Genomic DNA, 20,088 nt, shown 5'->3' on the forward strand with positions numbered 1-20,088 from the left:
TCCATGCATCTAACCAATCACAGACAGGAAAAAAATGGCAACTGTAAGTAATTAAAGAATGGACCTGAACAGACTTTTTCTTGTCAAAATATTCTCCCTAACAATGTACTATAGCCAATGTTTATGCAGCCCTTGTAATATTAGGTATCACAAGTCTCCAGTGATGGTTCAAACTGCAGCAGGACTGCTGAGGTTCTATGCAAAGACTTCCCCATTTCAAGTTCACAGTTTTACTCCATGGCAGGGACCAGAACAGCTTTGCACATGCTCGGTAAGCACATGTTTCCAGTCCACTGTACCCCTTTATACAATGGACTTGAGCATCTGCTTATTTTGACAGTGTTGGGGGAGGGGAGCTCGAGCCAATCCCCATGAATATCAAGGGAAGACTACATATAGTTTGAAGACTACATGCTGAGAGAGATGTCAGTGCCTGGCTCTGGCAGTTGACATGAGACTGGTGAGTGTAGGAGAAAAATGATGCTTAATCTCATTGCTAGCCTTATGTCAAAGGCCAGTGAGGGCCTGCCTATATCCTCGTGGACAAAATAAGAAAGAAGTAGGTCTGGAGAGAGAAAGGGTCCAAGGGAGAGGGAGGGGAAAGAAAGGGGAAAGAAGGAGTAGAGGAGAATGGGAAGGAAGGGAAATCGGGCTAAGAAATACAGGCTTGGAGAATCATTGTGATAATAACATGGGAGGGAAACCATCACTCTGCTTATGAAGGACCTGTCGAAATGTACAAAGATCTACCGCCTCAGATGCCAGCATGAGACATTAGCTGTTGCCCACCACGCACATATTAAATATAGACTTCACAGGGTAAAATTTTTGGTGCTGATGAAGTGTTTACACAGTATCTGGGAAGTTTCTACTTTCATTTTTATTATACATGCAATGTAAGTACCAGGGAAGGAAGGCAAACAGTACAGAAGGGAATAAACAGAATTAGTAAAGTTTCAAAGGTGATGCTAACTGCCTCCCCACACACCCCTTAACTCCCCTAAAAGACGCCTGCTTGTGCTGAGAGATTTGGTTTCTTTCCAGCACTTTATGTGCAGTCCTGGGAAAATAACTATTGATATAAGTGGGACCATGCTATCCATTTTTGCTTTACAATTTTTTCTTTTTTTCAGTATATATTAGATATTGGTCCCTTTCCACATTCAGATTTTAATAGCTCTCTGATAGTCAGCTTACTAGGGATGAATCAAAAGTTTTCAAGTACTTTCTTGTGATGGAACAATTAAGAAAAATTTTCCAGAAATAACCACCGTTCACATAACGAAATGATCGATAGATTTCTTCATACATTAGCTCCACAGAAGAAAATAAGGCAGGGATTTTGCCTGATTTATTCCCTGGTAAGACCCTTGGTACAGGACCTGACACATTGTATACCTAATTAACATTCTTTGGAAGAATAAATACTAATGCATTTATACATCCATATGGTTATTGTGAGTGTGCATGTGTGCACTCACACATGTATATGTATTGTGTGCACACACGTGTTGTGACCAGAGGTTAACCTTGAGTGTCAATTCTCAGTAACTGTTCACCTTGGTTGTTTTTTCAATGCATGCATTTATTTATGAGGGGTTCAAGCCACAGCATACACGTGGAGGGCAAAGAACAACTTCAGCATCTGAAGCCCTAAGACCAAAGAGAGTCTGGCTTAGTGACAAACATCTTACCCACTGAGCCCTCTTGACAACTACCCTGTGTTGGAAATAGACTTGTCTCACTGACCTGGATGACAAGCCTCAGGACCTACCTGTCACTACCTCCCAGCAATGGAACTCTCCAGTTCTTTTACATTGGTTCTAGGACTACACACAGGTACCCATTCTTGACACACAGGTACCCATTCTTGATACACAGGTACCCATTCTTGACACACAGGTACCCATTCTTTCACAGTAAGCACTTTCCCTGCTAGCTATACCCCAGTCACTCTATACATATGCTTGAATTTTCAGTAAATCTTGACCTTCTAAACAATTGTTTCCTTATATATTCTTATCTACAGTTTGGGTTTTTAAAGATTTGTTTATTATGTATACAGTGTTCTGCATGAATGTATGCTTGCACACCAGAAAAGGGCACCAGACCTCAAAATAGATGGTTGTGAGCCATCATGTGGTTGCTAGGTATTGAACTCAGGACCTCTGGAACAGGAGCCAGTGCTCTTAACCTCTGAGCCATCTCTCCAGCCCCCTTATCTATGGTGTTTGCTGGTTTGTTTTTTATAAGATGAGAACTTAATCTTCAGAGTTCAGTGTAGTCAAAATAAGAAACACTTGTGTATTCATTTCCTATTATTGTTGTGGCAAATTACCCCAAACCCAGGGGTTAAAATAACACAAATGCAGTTTCTTCCAGCTGTAGGCACCAGATGTCCAAAATGGATTGTAGGAGGTGGCTGTTATATTTCTTGAGGGTCCAGAGAAGAAACCATGTTTCTCCAGCTTCTAAAGCCTGCATTCCTGGTCCTTCATACCTCACTCTGACCTGTTTCCCCCTTGACATCTCCTTTGACTAACCCTCCAGCCTCCCCCTTGCCTGTAAACACCTTTATGGTTATATTGGGCACACTCGGATAATTTCCCATCCATTGCTCCATCTCAAGAGTTTAGCTTAAACAAACCTACAAATTCCTCCTTGTCACGAAAAACAACATAAAAGGTTCTGGGAATTCAATGCGGGCATCTTTTGGGTTGCATTATTCTGCCTGTCAGTGTGGGAGGAACTGGGTGTAAATATCAGCATTGTCACCCACGCATGTGTTGACTCCCTACTTACTGCATCCTGAACAAAAGCTAGGAAATATATCACCTGGCTCTGTGGCCTTGCCTGGTTATGTAACCCGCTTGCAGAACTGCATGGCTCACAGGGAATGCTGTATGTGAAGTGTCTGCTTCCACTTCCATGTAAGGAAAACACTGGAGGAAACAGTAGAGAAACTCTTATAGGCTGCTGATGTGAAGGGAAATCGGCAGGCTTTCTGGGAGGCAATGTAATAAAGGTAATGAAAACTCAGATAAATATTTCCTTTTTAATCCCACTAATCATCCACTTCCAGAAAGGTACCTCGAGGGTTTGGTTGAACTTCTCTACAAAGCAGCTAGTGAAATGCTAGCTATGCTTAACGCTGGTGGAGGGAGCTGACTAATTGTTCTCAAATAAGTAATTAGATAAATAAGCACATGCATCCACGTTACAGAAAACTCTACCATATGAAGGACTTTGAAAGATTATTACATCAGAAATTCCTGAAATATCAGTGACAAATTCCGGGGGGGTGTCTACCACTGATCTAATACCAGCACTCTTTATACTTCGTGTTGGAGGGTCCCCATCTGTAACTCAGGCTGACCTTGAATTTGCTTCAGCATCTGGAATAGCCAGGATTGCAGCCTATGCCACCTGTATAAGACCAAACTCAGGTTATTTATTATTGCATACAGATAAAAGGTGTGTGCGTGTGTGTGCGTGTGAGCGTGAGTATTTCTTATGGGCTAACAATAAAGGGGACTGGGGGATTCGGAGCGAGAACAGTTCTAGATGTGCTTACCTACCAGTTCTAGGCAGTTACAAACACGACCCAAGGTGTCCCTCTAGTGGAAGGCGGAACGCGGCTGCAACTGGCAGGTACCTGATTGAGACTTTGTGAAACAGCATGTTATTCACGAGTTTTGCAAACAAGAAGCAGAAATTCATAAAATATTGTGCTTATTCAAAAAATTTTGAAGGGAATAATCACAAAAGTAGAGAAAACTGTATGCTGTTCCGGCAAGCGGTGCCGATTCTGGGTGCTCTTGGAATATTGACAGCTAACATTCTGAACTGTCGATATTGGAGGGTTATGCTAATAGACTTCTCTGTTTGCAGTTTGCTAGTTTATGTTCTAGATCTAAAGAAGCAAATTCCGAAGTCACCTGGTTACCACCTGAACGAGACAACTTTCTACGCGTTAACGCTTCCGCGCGCTAACGCCTTCGACTGCTTTCGGCGCCTCTCGGCTAAGTTCGGCTACCTCCGGCCCTCTGGCTCGGCTTCATTCGGGACACATTTGTTCCAACCTGGATTCTTCTTTGGCTACAATCGGTTGGCTCTCCTCTTGGACTCCCTTCGGCTTCGTCCAGCGCACTCTCGTCTCAGACACGGCTGTTGTCACTATCTTCGTCCCGCGTTCGTCGGACCTCGGAGTTCCTCCGTCACGATGAGGCAGCGCTCGGCTCGGCTCGGCTCGGCTCGGCTCGGCTCGGCTCGGCTCGGCTCGGCTCGGCTCGGCTCGGCTCGGCTCGGCTCGGCTCGGCTCGGCTCGGCTCGGCTCGGCTCGGCTCGGCTCGGCTCTTTCCGCCCCCGTCCGGCCGAGGCCCCGGAAGGGCGCCCATGGAGCGGGTCCTACCCGCCGTTCGCAAAGCAATGGCGCCGCTGCTGGAGTACGAGAGACAACTGGTGCTGGAACTCCTCGACAGCGACGGGCTGGTGGTGTGTGCCCGCGGGCTCGGCGCCGACCGGCTCCTCTACCATTTCCTGCGGCTGCACTGCCACCCGGCCTGTCTGGTGCTGGTGCTCAACACGCAGCCAGCAGAGGAGGTGCGACTGCGAGATGGGTGGACCCGAGGGCGTGGGGACATCCGAGCCGAGACCGGCGCGGCGGGAACGCGAAGCTGTGCGGTCGCAGGGTCCCCGAGCCAGCGCAGGTCTCAAACGGAACAGAAAGGGAATGATTTGAGGTCCCTGAGGGAGATTCGGGGCACCTACATAATCCTTGGACACTGTGAAGGAGGGAAGGGAACCCTGGGAAGTCCAAGTGCCTGTCGCGACTTGGGAGGGCACTGAGCAAGGGTCCTTGAAGGAGATCTAGGGCTCCAACACTGCGGGAGGGAACGCGACCCCAGGAAGTCTTGACTTCCTTGCTTGACAGCTAGGCCATTGAGTAGAGCTCTTTGGGAGAGATACAGGGCCCACAGCTTGAGAATACGGCTCCCACACACTCTCTGACAGTGAAAAAGAGAGGGCGACTAGGGTACACATTTAAGGTAGGGTGGTGGATTGGGTTGCAGTGAAAAGTAGGGAAGCTGTCAGAATAATACAGAGTAAAGCTGTAAGGTAATGTGTGAGCCTAGAAGTTAAGTATTATGGGTATTTCTGGGGGCAGCAGAGTGGGGTCCCTAAAAGGACAGTGATGGGCCAGGAAGAAAGTGTCAGCTGAGAAGAAGCTCTTTTGGACTCCTCTGGGTATCTCCAGTGCCTGGCTTGGGACTTGTAAGATGCCCAGGAAAGTGACGTTGAACGGAGAGGCTGTCAGTCATGGAAACTATGGACGTTCTGAAGTCTCTCTAGGATGCATCAGTACTGCTGTAACTAATAATACAGCACTAACAGCCTAAAGCGTTGTCTGGAGAGAGGAATCCCTTATTACAGAGGATATTGGCTGAAAGCGTGGCTTTGGTGGGAAGTAATTTCTAGGTAGTAGAGAACTTTTACCCCAGGGTTTTAAAGGATTCTGGTTGGGAGCAGATAACTGAAGCACAATTAATTATTTGCACAACTAAGCAAAATCCTTTTTTTTTTTCCAGCAAAATCCTTAATGTAACCCAGAATAACTTAGTTTGCATATTTGCTATGATGGTCACAAATCTGAGAGTAGAGACATCATTTTCAATCCCTGCATCCTATTTTAATAGTACTCTGCCCCTATTAAATAGCTTACTAATGAATTTAATCTGATTTAGGAATATTTTATCAATCAATTGAAGATAGAAGGAGTTGAACACCTCCCTCGACGTGTGACAAATGAAATCACGAGTAACAGTCGCTATGAAGTGTACACACAAGGTGGTATTATATTTGCAACAAGCCGGATACTTGTGGTTGATTTCTTGACTGATAGAATACCTGCAGATTTAATAACGGGTAAGAATTTGAAATCTTAACTTGTCTACAATGTGAGCATTTTTATTTGTGTCTGTCTCTGCTAACTGCTAAACTGGCTCTTATTCATCATTGTAGTTAAACTGTTGGCATAACATCTGACACATTGTAGATGTTCCATAAATATTTATGACATGAGGAAGTATGGTTACATATCACTCAACAGCCACCAGTTCTCAGGCTGAATGATGAGCTATTGTATGACGACCTTAGAGCTTACATACAAGAACATGTATGGATAGGCTAGAGAGGTGGGTCAGAGGTTAAGGTTGCACACTGCTCTTGCAGAAGGCAAGCACCCACATGGTGGTTCCAGGGGATCTGATACCCTCTTTGGCCCTCAGAGAGCAGGGCACTCAACACTCACAAACACGCCTCTCCCCCATCATATACACACAAACATATAAACATAATTTTTAAAGTAAAAATAAATTTTAAAAAATCCTAGATGTTATAACTCAATTAGATGTTGACCTTTTGATGCAGCTAAGAGACATAGTAAACATGAGCTGTTTGGGCCTGATGCTGCCACCATTAACACAGCATGCTGTTTTATGGTTGATTTGTTTTTATAAGTAGAAGGGGACCTCCAAAATAAGGAAGAAAAGCACAGTATAGAAAATTAACCAAACAGTCCTTTGCTGTATTACTGAGTATTATATGTACTGCACATAATTGCACATGTTGTATGCTTATGTGACTAGTGACACAGTGGTGTATTTGTTTTAGATATTTCTATTTTTTATGTTTAGGGATGTTTTGCGTGTGTGTGTGTGTGTGTGTGTGTGTGTGTGTGTGTGTGTGTGTGTGTACCACATGCATGTCTGATACCTGCAGAGGTCAGAAGAGATCATTAGATTCCTGGAACTAGAGTTACAGATGGTTGTGAGCTACCATGTGGGTTCTGGGAATCAAACCTGGGTCCTCTGAAAGAGTAAGTGTTCTTAACCACTGAGCCCTCTCCAGCCAGTCTTTGTATCAGCATACAAACCCATAAAGAGTCATAAGGTGAACTACTGGAACGTGGGTACTTTCCAGCTCTGTTCTAACCTTTAGGTCCATTGCCAATTGAAGCATCATTATGCAATGTGTGACTTTGTGTAAGATGTGCCTCCTTGTCTCTGAATCTTACTTTCACTAATGTTGACCGGCATTTGCCTTTTGAGTACAGCTAGACTTGATGTGTTTATCAATACTCCTCATAGATCTCCAAATGAATTTGCTGTCCTTCCTTTTCCCATGATTTAAATTAAACTAAATAGGTACCAATCTACGAGTGTAGCAGAATATCATTAGGAATCATTTCGTTGATTTTTTAAAAAGGCTTTTTAAGGTTTCTGTCCATCTAAGCAGTGTCGGGCCTGGGTCCCCTCTTGTGGCGTGGGTCTCAAGTTAAATCAGACATTGTTTGGCCACTCCCACAAGGTCTCCACCACCATTGCCTCAGCACATCTTGCAAGCAGGACAGATTGTAGGTCAAGGTCTTTGGTCCTGGTTTGGTGTCTAGGTTTCTCCTTCCATAGCTTGCAGAGTACCTTCTTAGGTCAAGGAGACTAGAATGTAGGGTGAAGGCTCCAAACCTGCACCAGCTTGACCTCTACGTCCAGTGGGCTGAGTGGAAGTTGTCCTCAACAGTGAGACCCCACTGTCAGTTTTCAGAGGCCTGTCTCTGTCCTAGCAGCAGTCTGGGTTATTCTTTTGTTGTCAATTTTGTTTTGTTTGTTTTTTGAGACAGAGTTTCTCTGTATATCCTTGGCTGTGTTGGAGCTTGCTCTGTAGACCACACTGGCCTCAAATTCACAAAGATCCACCTGCCTCTGTCTTCCTGGGATTACAGACCTGTGTCACCACCACGTGGCTCAGTCCGGGTTGCTTAGGGATCTCCACGGGACCTCCTCAGCAAACATCTCAACTGAATGTAATGCAGTCTCACCACTGAAGACTTGCCTGGCTACAAAAAATGGCCAGTTCAGACTCCGTATCCTCCATTACTAGGAGTCCTCACTAAGGGCCCCCTCATAGATTCTAGGAAGTTTCTATTGCACTAGGTTTCCATACCATCCCCCCTCAAAAGCCTCCCTCTCCAGCTATAGAGCCCTTTTCACCTCACCCCTGCCTCCTCCTGACCCCTCTGCTCCCATCTTCACCCACCCCCAGTCCACCCACAGAATCTATTCTGTTTCCTCTTCCAAGGGACATCAGTGCCCCACCCCCGCCACCAGCCCTCCTGTTTACCTAACCTCTCTGGGTCTATGGATTTTAGCTTCATTATTTGCTAATATCTACTTATAAGTAAATACATACCACATTTGTCTAGGTTACCTAACCTAAGACGATTCTTTCTAATTGGATCCATTTGCCTGAAAATTTCATGATTTTTTTTAATCGATGAGTAATATTCCATTGTGTAAATGTACCATATTTTCTTCCCATTTTCCAGTTGAGGGACATCTAGGTTGTTTCCGGTTTTGGGTTATTAAGAATAAAGCCACAGTGAACATTGTTGAGCAACTGTCCTTGTGGTAGGATGGAGCATCCTTTGAGTATATGCCCAAAAGTGGTATAGCTGGGTCCTGAGGTAGATCAACGCCCAATTTTCTGAGGAACTGCTATGCTGATTTCCATAGTGGCTGTACAAGTTTGCGCTCCCAGCAGCAATGGAGGGGTGTTCCCCTTACCCCACCAGCGATCAACTTCACCAGCATGAGCTGTCACTTGTGTTATTAATCTTGGCCACTCTGCAAATGTAAGATAGAATCTCAGTCATTTTGATTTACATTTCCCTGATGGCTAAGAATGCTGAACATTTCTTTAAGTGCTTCTCAGTCATTTGAGATTCCTTTATTGAGAATTCCCCATTTAGATCTGTACCCCATTTTTTAATTGGATTGTATTTTACTGTCTAGCTTCTTGAGTTCTCTATATAATTTTGGATATGAGACCTCTGTTGGATGTGGCGTTGATAAGAATCTTTTCCCATTCTGCTGGCTGCCATTTCATCTGATTGACTGTGTCCTTTGTCTTACAGAAGCTTCTCAGCTTCATGAGGTCCCCATTTACTAATTGTTTATCTTAGTGCCTTTGCTATATCAGTGTTCTGTTCAGGAAGTTGTCTCCTTTGCCAGTGACTTCCAGGCTATTCCCACTTTCTCTTCTGTCATGTTCAGTGTATATGGAGCAGTGTTGAGGTCTTTGATGCACTGGACTTGAGTTTTGTGCAGAGCGACACATGGAGATCTATCTGCATTCTTCCGCATGCAGCCGTCCAGTTTGACCAGCACCAATTGTTGAAAGTGCTGTCTTTTTTCCCCTAGTATGTCCTTAGGTGTGTGGAATTATGTCTGAGCTTTCAGTTCAGTTCTATTGATCCACCTGTCGTTTTTATGCCAATACCATGAAGTTTTTATTATTATAGTTCCGTAGTACAACTTGAAATCGGGGTGGTGATACCTCCAGGAGTTCTTTCATTATTCAGGATTGTTTTGGATATCCCAGGTTTTTTGTTTTTCCATATGAAGTTGAGAATTGTCCTTTCAAGGTCTGTAAAGAATTGTGTTGGAACTCTGATGGGGCTTGCATTGAGTCTGTAGATGAATTTGGTAGGATTGCCATTTTTACTATGTTAATCAGGCTGGAGAGATGGCTCAGAGGTTAAGAGCACTGGCTGCTCTTCCAAAGGTCCTGAGTTCAATTCCCAGCAACCACATGGTGGCCCACAACCTTCTATAATGGAATCTGATGCCTTCTTCTGGTGTGTGTATATATAACAAATAAAGAAATCTTTCAAAAAAAAAACCCACAACTTTACTATGTTAATCTTATTGATCGTAAGCATGGGGAGTTACCCATCTTCTGACGTCTTCCTCAATTTCTCTCTTCAAAGACTTGAAGTTCTTATCATATAGGGCTTTCACTTGCTTGGTTAGAGTTAACCCTGAGATATTTAATATTGTTTGTGCTGAATGTGAAGGGTATTGTTTCCCTCAGTCCATTTGTCATTTGTATGTCGGAGCATTGCTTTTTTTTTTAAGTTATTCTTGTATCCAATCACTATACTGAAAGTGTTTATCAGCTATAGGAGTGTCCCAGTGGAATTTTTAGGGTCACTTATGTATACTATCATATCATCTGTGAATAATGGTACTTTGACTTCTTCCTTTCCAATTTGTATCCCCTTTATCTCCTTCAGTTGTCTTTGTTGCTCTATCTGAGACTTGAATAGGTATGGAAAGGGTGGACAATCTTGTCTTGTTCCTGATTGTAGTGGAATTGCTTTTTGTTTCTCTCCATTTAATTTGATGTTGACTATAGGCTTGTTGTGAATTGCCTTTATTATGTTTAGGTATGTCCCCAGTCTCTTCAGGATTTTTTAAAAAAATCAACAAACCATGGTGTGTTTCTGTTTAGGAAAGGATGGTCTCCCATGGATATAAAAAAACATGGTATAGCAAATTGCAGTAAGACTTAGCATCTCCCCTTGTATTAAGGCTGGGTAAGGTAACCCAGTGTGAGGAGTAGGGTCCTATAAGAGTTGGAGACTGTCCCTGTTACCACTGTTAGGAATCTCATAAGAGGACCAAGCTACATAACTGTAACATGTATGCAGAGGGCATAGGTCAGTCCCATGCAGGCTCCCTGGTTGTCAGTTCAGCCTTGGTGAGCCCCTATGAGCCCAGGTTAGTTGATTCTGTAGATTTTCTTCCAGAGTCGATCCTCTGGCTCCCACAGGTCTTTCTTCTCTTCTGCAGGATCCCCAAACTCTTCCTAATGTCTGGTTGTGGGTCTGCATCTGTTTTCATCAGTTTCTAGATGAAGCCTCTCTGATGACAATTGGGCTAGGCACCACAGTCTGGTCACAGGATTTGGCCTTTTTAGGCTGTGTATCTGCTATTGCTAAGAGTAAGCTGGGTCTTCCTTGGAGATTCCTGGGAGATTCCCTTGTGCCAGGTTTTTACCTGACCCCAAAATGCTCCTCCTTCCAGTACTCCTCTCCTCTCTGCCCCCCGAACCTGATTACTCATGTTCCATCCCCACCCGCCTTCAGTCCACTCACAAAATCTCTTATTTCCCCTTCCCAGGGAGATTTGGGTGCCCCCCTAGGAACCCACCTTGTTACCTAGTCTCTCTGGGTCTTCTGTGGATTATAGAAGTTATCCTTTATTTTGCACCTAATATCCACTTATAAATGAGTATATGCCATATTTGTCTTTCTCAGTCTGGGTTATATCACCTAGGATGATATATATGTATTTTAATTCCATCCATTTTCCTTCAAATTTCCTGGTGTCCTTGTTTTTAACAGTTGTGTAATACTCCATTGTATAAGTCTACCACATTTCCTATATCTGTCTCTCAGTTGAGGAACATCTAGGTTGATTCCAGGTTCTGGCTATTACAAATAAAGCTGCTATGAACATAGTTGAGCCCAAAAGCAATATAGCTGGGTCTTTTGGTAGGTTGAATACAATTTTTCTGAGAAACCGCCACACTGACTTCCAAAGTGGCTGTACAAGTTTGAACTCTCACCAACAGTGGAGGAGTGCAACAGTGCTCCACATTCTCTGTAGCATGAGCTGTTGTTGTGTTTCTGATCTTAGCTATTCTGACCAGGTAAGATAGAATCTCAGAGTCATTTTGATTTGCATTTCCCTGATGGCTAAGGATGTTGAGCAATTCCTTAAATGTTTCTCAGCCATTTGAGATTCCTCTGTTGAGAAATCTTTATTTAGATCTGTATTCCATTTTTAATTGTATTATTTGGTATGTTGATATCTAATTTCTTGAGGGATATATATATATATATATTGGAGATCAGCCCTCTATGAAATGTGGGGTTGGTGACGATCTTTTCCCATTCCATAGGCTGCTGTCTTGTCCTGTGATGGTGTCTTTTGTTTTGTGAGGTTGTTGGTCTCAGTGCCTGTGCTATTGGTATTCTGTTCAGGAAGTTGTCTTCTGTGCCAGTGCACTTAAAATTATTTCCCAATTTCTGTTCTATCAGGTTCAGTGTGAATAGATTTATGTTGAGGTCTTTGATCCACTTGAACTTGAGTTTTGTGCAGAGTGATAGATAATGGATTGATTTGTATTCTTCTACATGCAGCCAGTTAGACCAGCACCATTTGTTGATGATGGTGTCTTTTTCCCATTGTATAATTTTGGCTTCTTTGTTAAAAATTAGTTGTCTGTAGGTGTGTGGATTTATGTCAGGGTCTTTGATTTGATTCCATTGATCCAACGGTCTATTTTTATGCCAATACCGCACTGTTCTTGTTAGTATAGCTCTGCAGTACGGTTTGGAATCAGGGATGGTGATAACTCCAGAAGTTCTTTTACTATACAGGATTGTTTTAGCTATCCTGGATTTTTTGTTTTTCCATATTTAATTGAATATTTTTTTCAAGATCTGTAAAGAATTGCGTTGGAATTTTGATGGGGATTGCATTGAATCTGTAGATTGCTTTTGGTAAAATTGCCATTTTTACTCTGTTAATCCTACAAATCCATGAGCATGAGAGATCTTCCATTTTTTGATATCTTCTTCAATTTCTTTCTTCAAAGACTTGAGTTCTTGTCATATAGGTCTTTACTTGCTTGGTTAGAGTTAAACCAAAATATTTTATATTTAGTCTTTGACATCATGCCTCTCCATCCCATTCATTTCCCAACCTTTCATATCTGCCCTCTGCCCTTGCAACCTACCCCTCAAATTAAAATAAAATTTAAGAGGAAAAAAAATGAAAATGAAAAATCAAACTTGTCATAAACACTGTAGTGTGGCACAGTGAATCATACAGTAAACCCTGTATCCATATGTCTTTACTTGTAAGTGTTCATTGCGAAGAGTCATTGGTCTGTATCGAGGCCTTTGGTTTCTGCTACGCTGTGGATGCTGGGCCCCCACTGGAGCTCCTCTTGGTTATCCTGTCATTGCTCTGTGTTGTGGAGATCCTGCAGACCAGGTTCTTCACATACTCCAGCAGATCACAGTTGGGGTGGATGTTGGGATGGGCCACCTCATAACCCTGGTTCTGGGCCTGGGTAGTTGCAGGGTTGGTCAGCCCACTAGCTCTCCCTTGTCCTCACCCAGGGAGAGTTCTCCTGCTTTTATGGCCCCAGTCATTTCTCCCTCCCACACCTGTACCTTCAGGACCAGTTCTACTGTGTTGCCCAGAAGTGGTGTACAGGCCACTCTCCTGAGTGCTGCAGCTGATGATGGCCTGGGACAGCTCTCCTGCTCTGATGACCTCAGGGCCAGCTCTCCCACCCACCTTAGGTGTTGGAGGGGGACGCATTTCTCCCCTGCCCTTGCTGCTACATGACAGATGTATAGTTTCTATGAATTTGTAAGCTCTCTGTTGTTTCTGATGTTGTTGATATCCATCTTTAATCTATTTTTTTCATTTCTTAAATCAAGAAAATAGTGCCTCCAGAACTGGAGAGATAGCTCAGTGGTTAAGAGCACTGGCTGCTCTTGCAGAGGATCCAGGTTCAATTCCCAGCAAACACATGGTGGCTCTCACCATCTATTGCTCTAGTTCCAGGCAATCTGGTACCCTCTTCTGGTCTCCAAGAACACTGAATGCATATGGAACACAGATGAGTATACACACACACATAAGTATGTATGTCAGTGCCTCTTAGGATGATAGCTTGTACACAGAAAAACCTAAAAATTGTACCAATAGTTGCTCTTGTATAGCTGGAGATAACCGTTCATCCGAATCTTACTGCTCCATGTTGTGTAACCTTGGATTTTCAAGTTGCTAACATGAGAACATTGCCTGGAAACTACCACTAGATGTCAGTATTGCACCATCAGTCACCCTGACTAGGCCTGCACAGTCTCTGACTCAACATCCTCTCCCAGCTCAGGTGGGGGTCTTGACTAAATCCAAAGTCAAGTCCATTCTGGTCCATGCTATCCTGTCTCACTAGAGCCTCCCATAGCACTGAAGCCCCCTCCACACACCCTCTATACTGATGATGCTGGTTTACAAGGCCCCAAGGGGCTTCACTCATCAGGAAGCACGTGGTAGGCCCCAGTCAACCCTCAGGCTGCCCCCCCCTTTAAATCTTAAAATAATCCCTACATGAAAACACATACATAGAGCCCCCTGAGCATAGGTGTAGGAGCAAACCTTGATGCACAGTGAACCTCTGGGGACATTTCATATACAAATCATAACATCAGATGACCCACGATAACCCAGCCTTAGCTTACTTGAATCCCATTCACAAAGCCTGTGCCTATTAGCTTTCTCCTTTCTTTTGGATTCCAAAATAATGACAGCCTCTTGGAACACATTGTCCTAATTTAAGGCTCATCTATAGTTTGAAAGTCCTGTTTTATTGTTTTCAATTCTATGTTCAATTTCTATTGTGTGTGATGTGTATATGCATGTGTGTGGTATACATATGCATGTGTGTGTGGTTCTGTGCACCTGCTCACTTACATGGGCCAGAGGAGGATATTGAGCATCCTACTCTATCACTCTGTATCTTACATCCCTGGGACAGGGTCACTCACTGAACTTGGAGGCAGGTTGGCAGTCAGCAAGCCACAGTGATCCTCCTGTCTCTGTCCCTACAGCCCTGGAGCAACCAGTATGCACAGGTGGCCATGCCAGCTTTGTATGTGGGTGCTGAGGAGTTGAAACCAGGTCCCTGTTCTCATGCATCAAATGCTCTGGGGCTGCCTCCCAGCCCCCTGTGTAATAATGCTTCGACACAGGCTAACCACTGTGGCCTGTGGGATCCTTGGGAAAACCACCTGCTAGGTTTAGAATATTTTCTGAGCAGTGAGTACGCCTCGTGCTCCAGTATGATGGAAAGGTCTTTAAAGGTCTGTAAACTTGTAAATGAATTTTCACGTACTTGCTTGTTGATTAGGGAGAGTTACGTTTTAGTGTCAGCCACCTTAGTCCAGAATTTCAAAATAAATAGAATATGTAGTGAGTTATTGAATGACAAGGAGGGCACATGGATCACTATATTCTTTTCAGGACCCAATGAGTGAGGAGAACAGATCCAAAACCAAGTGCATGTGTGTACTTGATCTACGTCTAAAAGACTGAGCATCATCATACAATGGAGAGTTTGACCCAGAAATGACACCTGGCCTCTGTTAGATCTCCTGCTTCTCTATTATTTTGTCACTAAATACACATTATCAAAATGGTACCAGCAGGCAGTGGGTAAAGGCACTCTGCCTCCAAGCCTGACCTGAGTTCTATCGCCAGAATCCACGTAGTAGGAGAGAACCAATCCTAGAAGCTGTCCTCTAACCTTCACCTGTGACACACACACACACACACACACACACACACACGCACACACACACACACACGAATGTAATATGAACGGTAGTGCATTAAAGGTCTCCGTTTTAGTATCTTATATTTAAAACTAAGAAACATTTATAATTATCTTTTATGTGCATGTATGTGTGTGTGCTCAGATGTGTGTAAGTGTGCACATGTGTGCACGTGTTTGGAGGCCCAAAGTTGACATCAGATGTCTTCTTCTCTCTCTATTGAGACAGTGTCTCTTGCTAAAGCTGCAGCTTGCCAATCCTTGTTAATTCAGCTAGCAACTTGCTCAGGGGATCCTATGCCTCTTCCTTCCTTCCCGGTGCTGCATAGCTGTCATGTGGGTTCTAGCAGCACATGGCAAATGCTTTATCCCTTGTTCTTGTTTCTAAGATTCAGGGGCATCGTACCAAACAGATCACCAAAGTCATGTGTTGCCAGGCATGGTGGTGCAGGCCTGTAATCCCAATACTCGGGAGGCTGAAGCAGGAGGATCATAAGTTTGGCCAGACTAAGTTAAATATCAAGTGCCTGCCTCTACAAACAAAACAAAATGTTGTATTAAGCTTGCTCATTAAAGGCTTTTGTTTCAAATAGTGTTACCTCCTTATTGACTGCATCCTTGATGCTGACTTTATCTAGCAGGATGCAGAAGCTGCCCAGACTTGTAAAGTTGAGCTGTTTTGTGTAGTCCATGTGTCCATGCTGCGCCTTTAAGACCTCTGCTCCTTATCTTTTGCTCGACCTGGCCCCTTTGTGGTCCAGACGCTCGTGGTCCAAATGGCTCAGGGGACTCACTCCTCACCTTCACTTTCTGTTTGCACTCTCATCACTGAAGCTGACAAGCTAGAGTCATTGGAGACAAGAGCCTCAATGAAGAACATTCCTCAGGAAGGTCAGGCTGTAGACAAGCCTGGAGGTCATTTTCTTAGTGATCCATGGAGGAAGACTGTGGGTGGTACCCATTCTGGGCTGGTAGTCCTGGGTTCTGAGAAACTTAGGAAGAACAAGGCAGTGAGCTGCACCCCTCCATGGCCTCTGCATCAGCTTCTGCCTCCAGGATCCCGTCCTGTGTGAGTTCCAACCCTGACTTCCTTCAATGATGAACAGTGATGTGGACTTACTTTTGGTCATTGTGTTTTATCACAGCAATAGTAACCCTAACTAGGACACCCCACCCTTGGACACACTCCCTCTGATTTGTTTTTGTTTGTTTTGGTTTTGGTTTTGGTTAGCACTTGTAAAACTAAATACTTTGATTGCGTTATTTTAAGTTCCACAAAAGAACAGGGATTTACATCTGCACCCAGCCTACAGCAGGGCCTGCCAGTTTTCGAGCAGATGTTCCAAGAAAGGGGCCAAGCCAGAATGAGCATAGGGATCCCCTGTGTGCACCCCAGCCCCTGTCTTCCTTGGGTTATGATTGCACTCTAGTAAACCCTTTCTTTACGTGGAGATCCATCTTAGAGTCCTGTCCTCTAGAGAACCTGACTAGTACAACTCCCCACAGGCATCCTGGTGTACAGAGCACACAGGATCATCGAGTCCTGCCAAGAAGCCTTCATCCTGCGTCTCTTCCGCCAGAAAAACAAGCGCGGCTTCATCAAAGCTTTCACAGACAACCCTGTTGCCTTTGACACTGGCTTTTGTCATGTGGAAAGAGTAATGAGGAACCTTTTTGTGAGGAAGCTCTACCTGTGGCCAAGGTAATGACCTTGTGGGGCCGCTTTGTGAACAGAAGAGTCCTAGTCTTAACTTAGCTGCACTTTCATGCAGTTGATAGAATACATGTAAAATCTGCCATTCTGTCCATAAGGACCTTTTTAAAAAATATATTTATGCATGTGCCTATCAATTTTATGCAGAATACTAGCTGTATAGTTATTCTTTATTTAATTGTTCCTTATTTCAGAAGCAAAACATGCCTATGAATGACCAGCTAGTAAGTGTTTTGGTAGTGGAGGCTCACTTAGCTCAACCTTGCTCTTAGAAGCACAGAAACAGAGACAACAAGATCACTCAAGGGGTAAAGGTGCTTGCTGCTAAACCCTGAGAAGCTGAGTTCAATCCTGAGGACCCACATGGAAGGAGAGAACTGACTATGGGCTGTCTTCTGAGCTCTGAACACTCAGGCACACCACAAGTAAATAAATACATGTAACTTTTAAAAGTATTGGAGTAAGGGTGACAAGATTGCTCAGTGGGTAAAAGTGCTAACTACTAACCTTGATGACTCAAGTTCAGTCCCCAGGACCCACATGGTGGTCCTCCGACCACACACATGCACTGTAGCATGTGCACACAAAATAAGGGTGATTGGGTTTTTGGTTGTTTTGTTTTGTTTTGTTGTAGGTAATAGGAACCCAGTGGTTAGGGCCATGTTCCCTCACGCTATACAAAAGTAGGTCCTGGATTGGGCCTGTACTAGCTTTCTAAGCCTGCCTTGCTTGAGTGATGAGCCTACTCAGCAAGGCCCAGTGTGTTCTTGGGCATTGCCATTTTGCTTGCATTGTGTTTGTAGCTGTTGATTTGGAAACTCTGTCTCCTTAGGTTCCATGTAGCAGTCAACTCGTTCTTGGAACAACACAAGCCTGAAGTAGTAGAGATTCACGTGTCTATGACACCCGCCATGCTTTCCATCCAGACAGCCATACTAGACATCTTAAATGCGTGTCTGAAGGAGCTGAAGAGCCACAACCCATCGCTAGAAGTGGAAGACTTGTCACTAGAAAATGCTCTTGGGAAGCCGTTTGACAAGGTCCACTTCCTTTTTTTCTTCCTTTTGAAGCACAGCTGATTAGGTTGTCATTTTAAAGAGTGCAAGGCATTTTAATATTCACCGTGTCCGTTGCAAAAATTAAACTGAAGGTGGTTTAAAGTGGGACTGCTTTACTTATTGGAAGTAGTAATTTGCAGTGACATCTGTGTTTGGCATGTAAGCATGAGGCTAGCTTTTTCAGTTACATAGTGAGTAAATGTCTTATTGTAAGTGTAATCAATGTCTTCGTTCCAAATTGACAATATCTGGGTATCTGTAGACACAGAGTCTACACATGAATGCTTAGTAATTATACATCCCTAAATTTGCCATCTTTTTAAGATAGAAAGTTGGGTACATTTTGGGGGAAGGGGGAGTATTTTTGGTTTTGTTTTGAAACAGTCTCACTGTGTAGCCCTGGCTGGCCTAGAACTCATAGAGATACACAGAAATATGCCTGCCTCTGCCTCCCAAGTGTTAGAATTAAAGACAGGTGCCACCACACTCAGCTCATGTTACTGCCTTTTAAACTCTGAATCAGTCTTGGTGTCACTGGGAACAGAAGGAAAGGCCTGACTACTATGAAATACTCATGCGTGGAATGGATTCCATGTGTTGTGTCCTGTCTTCCTTTATCTTAACATGTGTGTAACTTAGTGCATGGTGGTGACAAATCTTCATATTGTTTGAATGGAATAGATGTTGTCCTAGAACAGCAAAATGCTTTATTGAACACTGATTTCTGTCTGATGTTACTGGCTGGTGAGAGTCAAGGATTGTTTTGGGCATTCTTGCATTAGCCACATCCAAATATAGACAGAGCTTGCATAAGATAAAGCAAACGCTTGAGGTTCAGTCTGTCTTTTAACAGAAGTGGTCTGTGGGTGTAGAAGGGCTCTACCCCTGCTCTTACCCTGTCACATGCATCCCAGTCTGGAGCATGAATTATAAGGTCACTAGGTGCCACTTCTGCCCAGTGTGTGCTTTGTCAGATTAGATACCTACACGAGATCACTGTTCATAAGAACAAGTTGCTGGCTTTCTGATAGAATAGTCCTTTCTTGTCTATGGTATATAGTAACATGCATGTTTTTTGTATGTCTGTACACATGTGCATGCACCCGTGTGTGTGTGTGTGCTGGATGGTAGACATGCTCCTGAATGTACAGATGCCAGAGGAGGACATGGAATGACCTCTCTATCACTTCCTTTGCCTCGTTTCCTTGAGAAAAGGGTCTTCACTGGATCTAGAACTAAGCTGACAGCTGGAATGTCCGAGAGATCTTTCTGTTCTTTGTCCTTCATAGCTCTGATGTTGTAGACACATGCCCATCATTTTATGTGGGTGCTGGGGATTTGAACTCAGGTCCACCTTGCACAGTGGACATTCTTACCCACTGAGCCATCTGATAATGTTATTAAGAATTAAGGGGCATTAACTCATCCCATTATAAAAAATAGAGTAATATGACATTATCCTTTTAAAACAGTATTAGGATTTGGCAACCTGAAACTTTCTAGCCATTTTCTTGGAAGGAAATATTTAGGGAATCTTATTGTAATAAAATATAAATAAAAAACATACAGCGTTTTAAATATGTTTTTACATATACAATGAACAGCCTTTATTGAAAGTATGGCTGTGTTAAGAAAAGCTATAATGAATATATTTTAGCAAAAGTAAATTGTATTCTTTTTCAGACAATCCGCCATTACTTGGACCCTTTATGGCACCAGCTTGGAGCCAAGACTAAATCCTTGGTACAGGATCTGAAGATACTAAGAACCCTACTGCAGTATCTCTCTCAGTATGATTGTGTTACATTTCTTAATCTTCTGGAATCTCTGAGAGCAACAGAGAAGGTCTTTGGTCAGAATTCAGGTGTGAGATAAAAATACTAATATTATTCTAGGAGCTGTTTTGAATAAAGTGTTATTGGGAGGAGTGCTATATTCAACTGCATGTTATAAATTGAATTTCATGTTCCCTGCACAAGGGTGTAGAGCTTTATTGAAAGCTAATGTTCCCTCCTACTTAGCTTCTGTTCTGTAGAATAAATATTCATATCCATTCCT

At 43.4% G+C, this 20,088-nt stretch overlaps 1 protein-coding gene and 1 long non-coding RNA gene across 3 annotated transcripts in view; one reads left to right on the forward strand and one right to left on the reverse strand.

Moving 5' to 3' along the window:
• Positions 1-858: 858 nt before the first annotated feature.
• Positions 859-4,355, reverse strand: LOC110339635. Of its 2 annotated transcripts, none has more exons than XR_005870758.1 (2): positions 3,579-4,355; positions 859-3,426 (listed from the first exon to the last, which is right to left on the reverse strand). It is a non-coding gene; the product is annotated as an uncharacterized LOC110339635 (long non-coding RNA). The 2 variants fall into 2 exon arrangements; XR_002381672.2 differs by having other exon boundaries at positions 3,575-4,355.
• A 40-nt stretch (positions 4,356-4,395) lies between these two features.
• Ercc4 (ERCC excision repair 4, endonuclease catalytic subunit) overlaps positions 4,396-20,088 on the forward strand; it is a 34,223-nt gene continuing 18,530 nt past the window's right edge. The window contains exons 1-5 of the mRNA XM_005087807.4: positions 4,396-4,602; positions 5,745-5,925; positions 16,765-16,960; positions 17,805-18,012; positions 19,714-19,894. Of these exons, the coding sequence (XP_005087864.1) occupies positions 4,396-4,602; positions 5,745-5,925; positions 16,765-16,960; positions 17,805-18,012; positions 19,714-19,894 (973 nt within the window). The remainder of the gene's footprint in view (positions 4,603-5,744; positions 5,926-16,764; positions 16,961-17,804; positions 18,013-19,713; positions 19,895-20,088) is intronic.

Source organism: Mesocricetus auratus, unplaced genomic scaffold (genome assembly GCF_017639785.1).
Source record: "Mesocricetus auratus isolate SY011 unplaced genomic scaffold, BCM_Maur_2.0 Super-Scaffold_100024, whole genome shotgun sequence".
Lineage (NCBI taxonomy): Eukaryota > Metazoa > Chordata > Mammalia > Rodentia > Cricetidae > Mesocricetus > Mesocricetus auratus.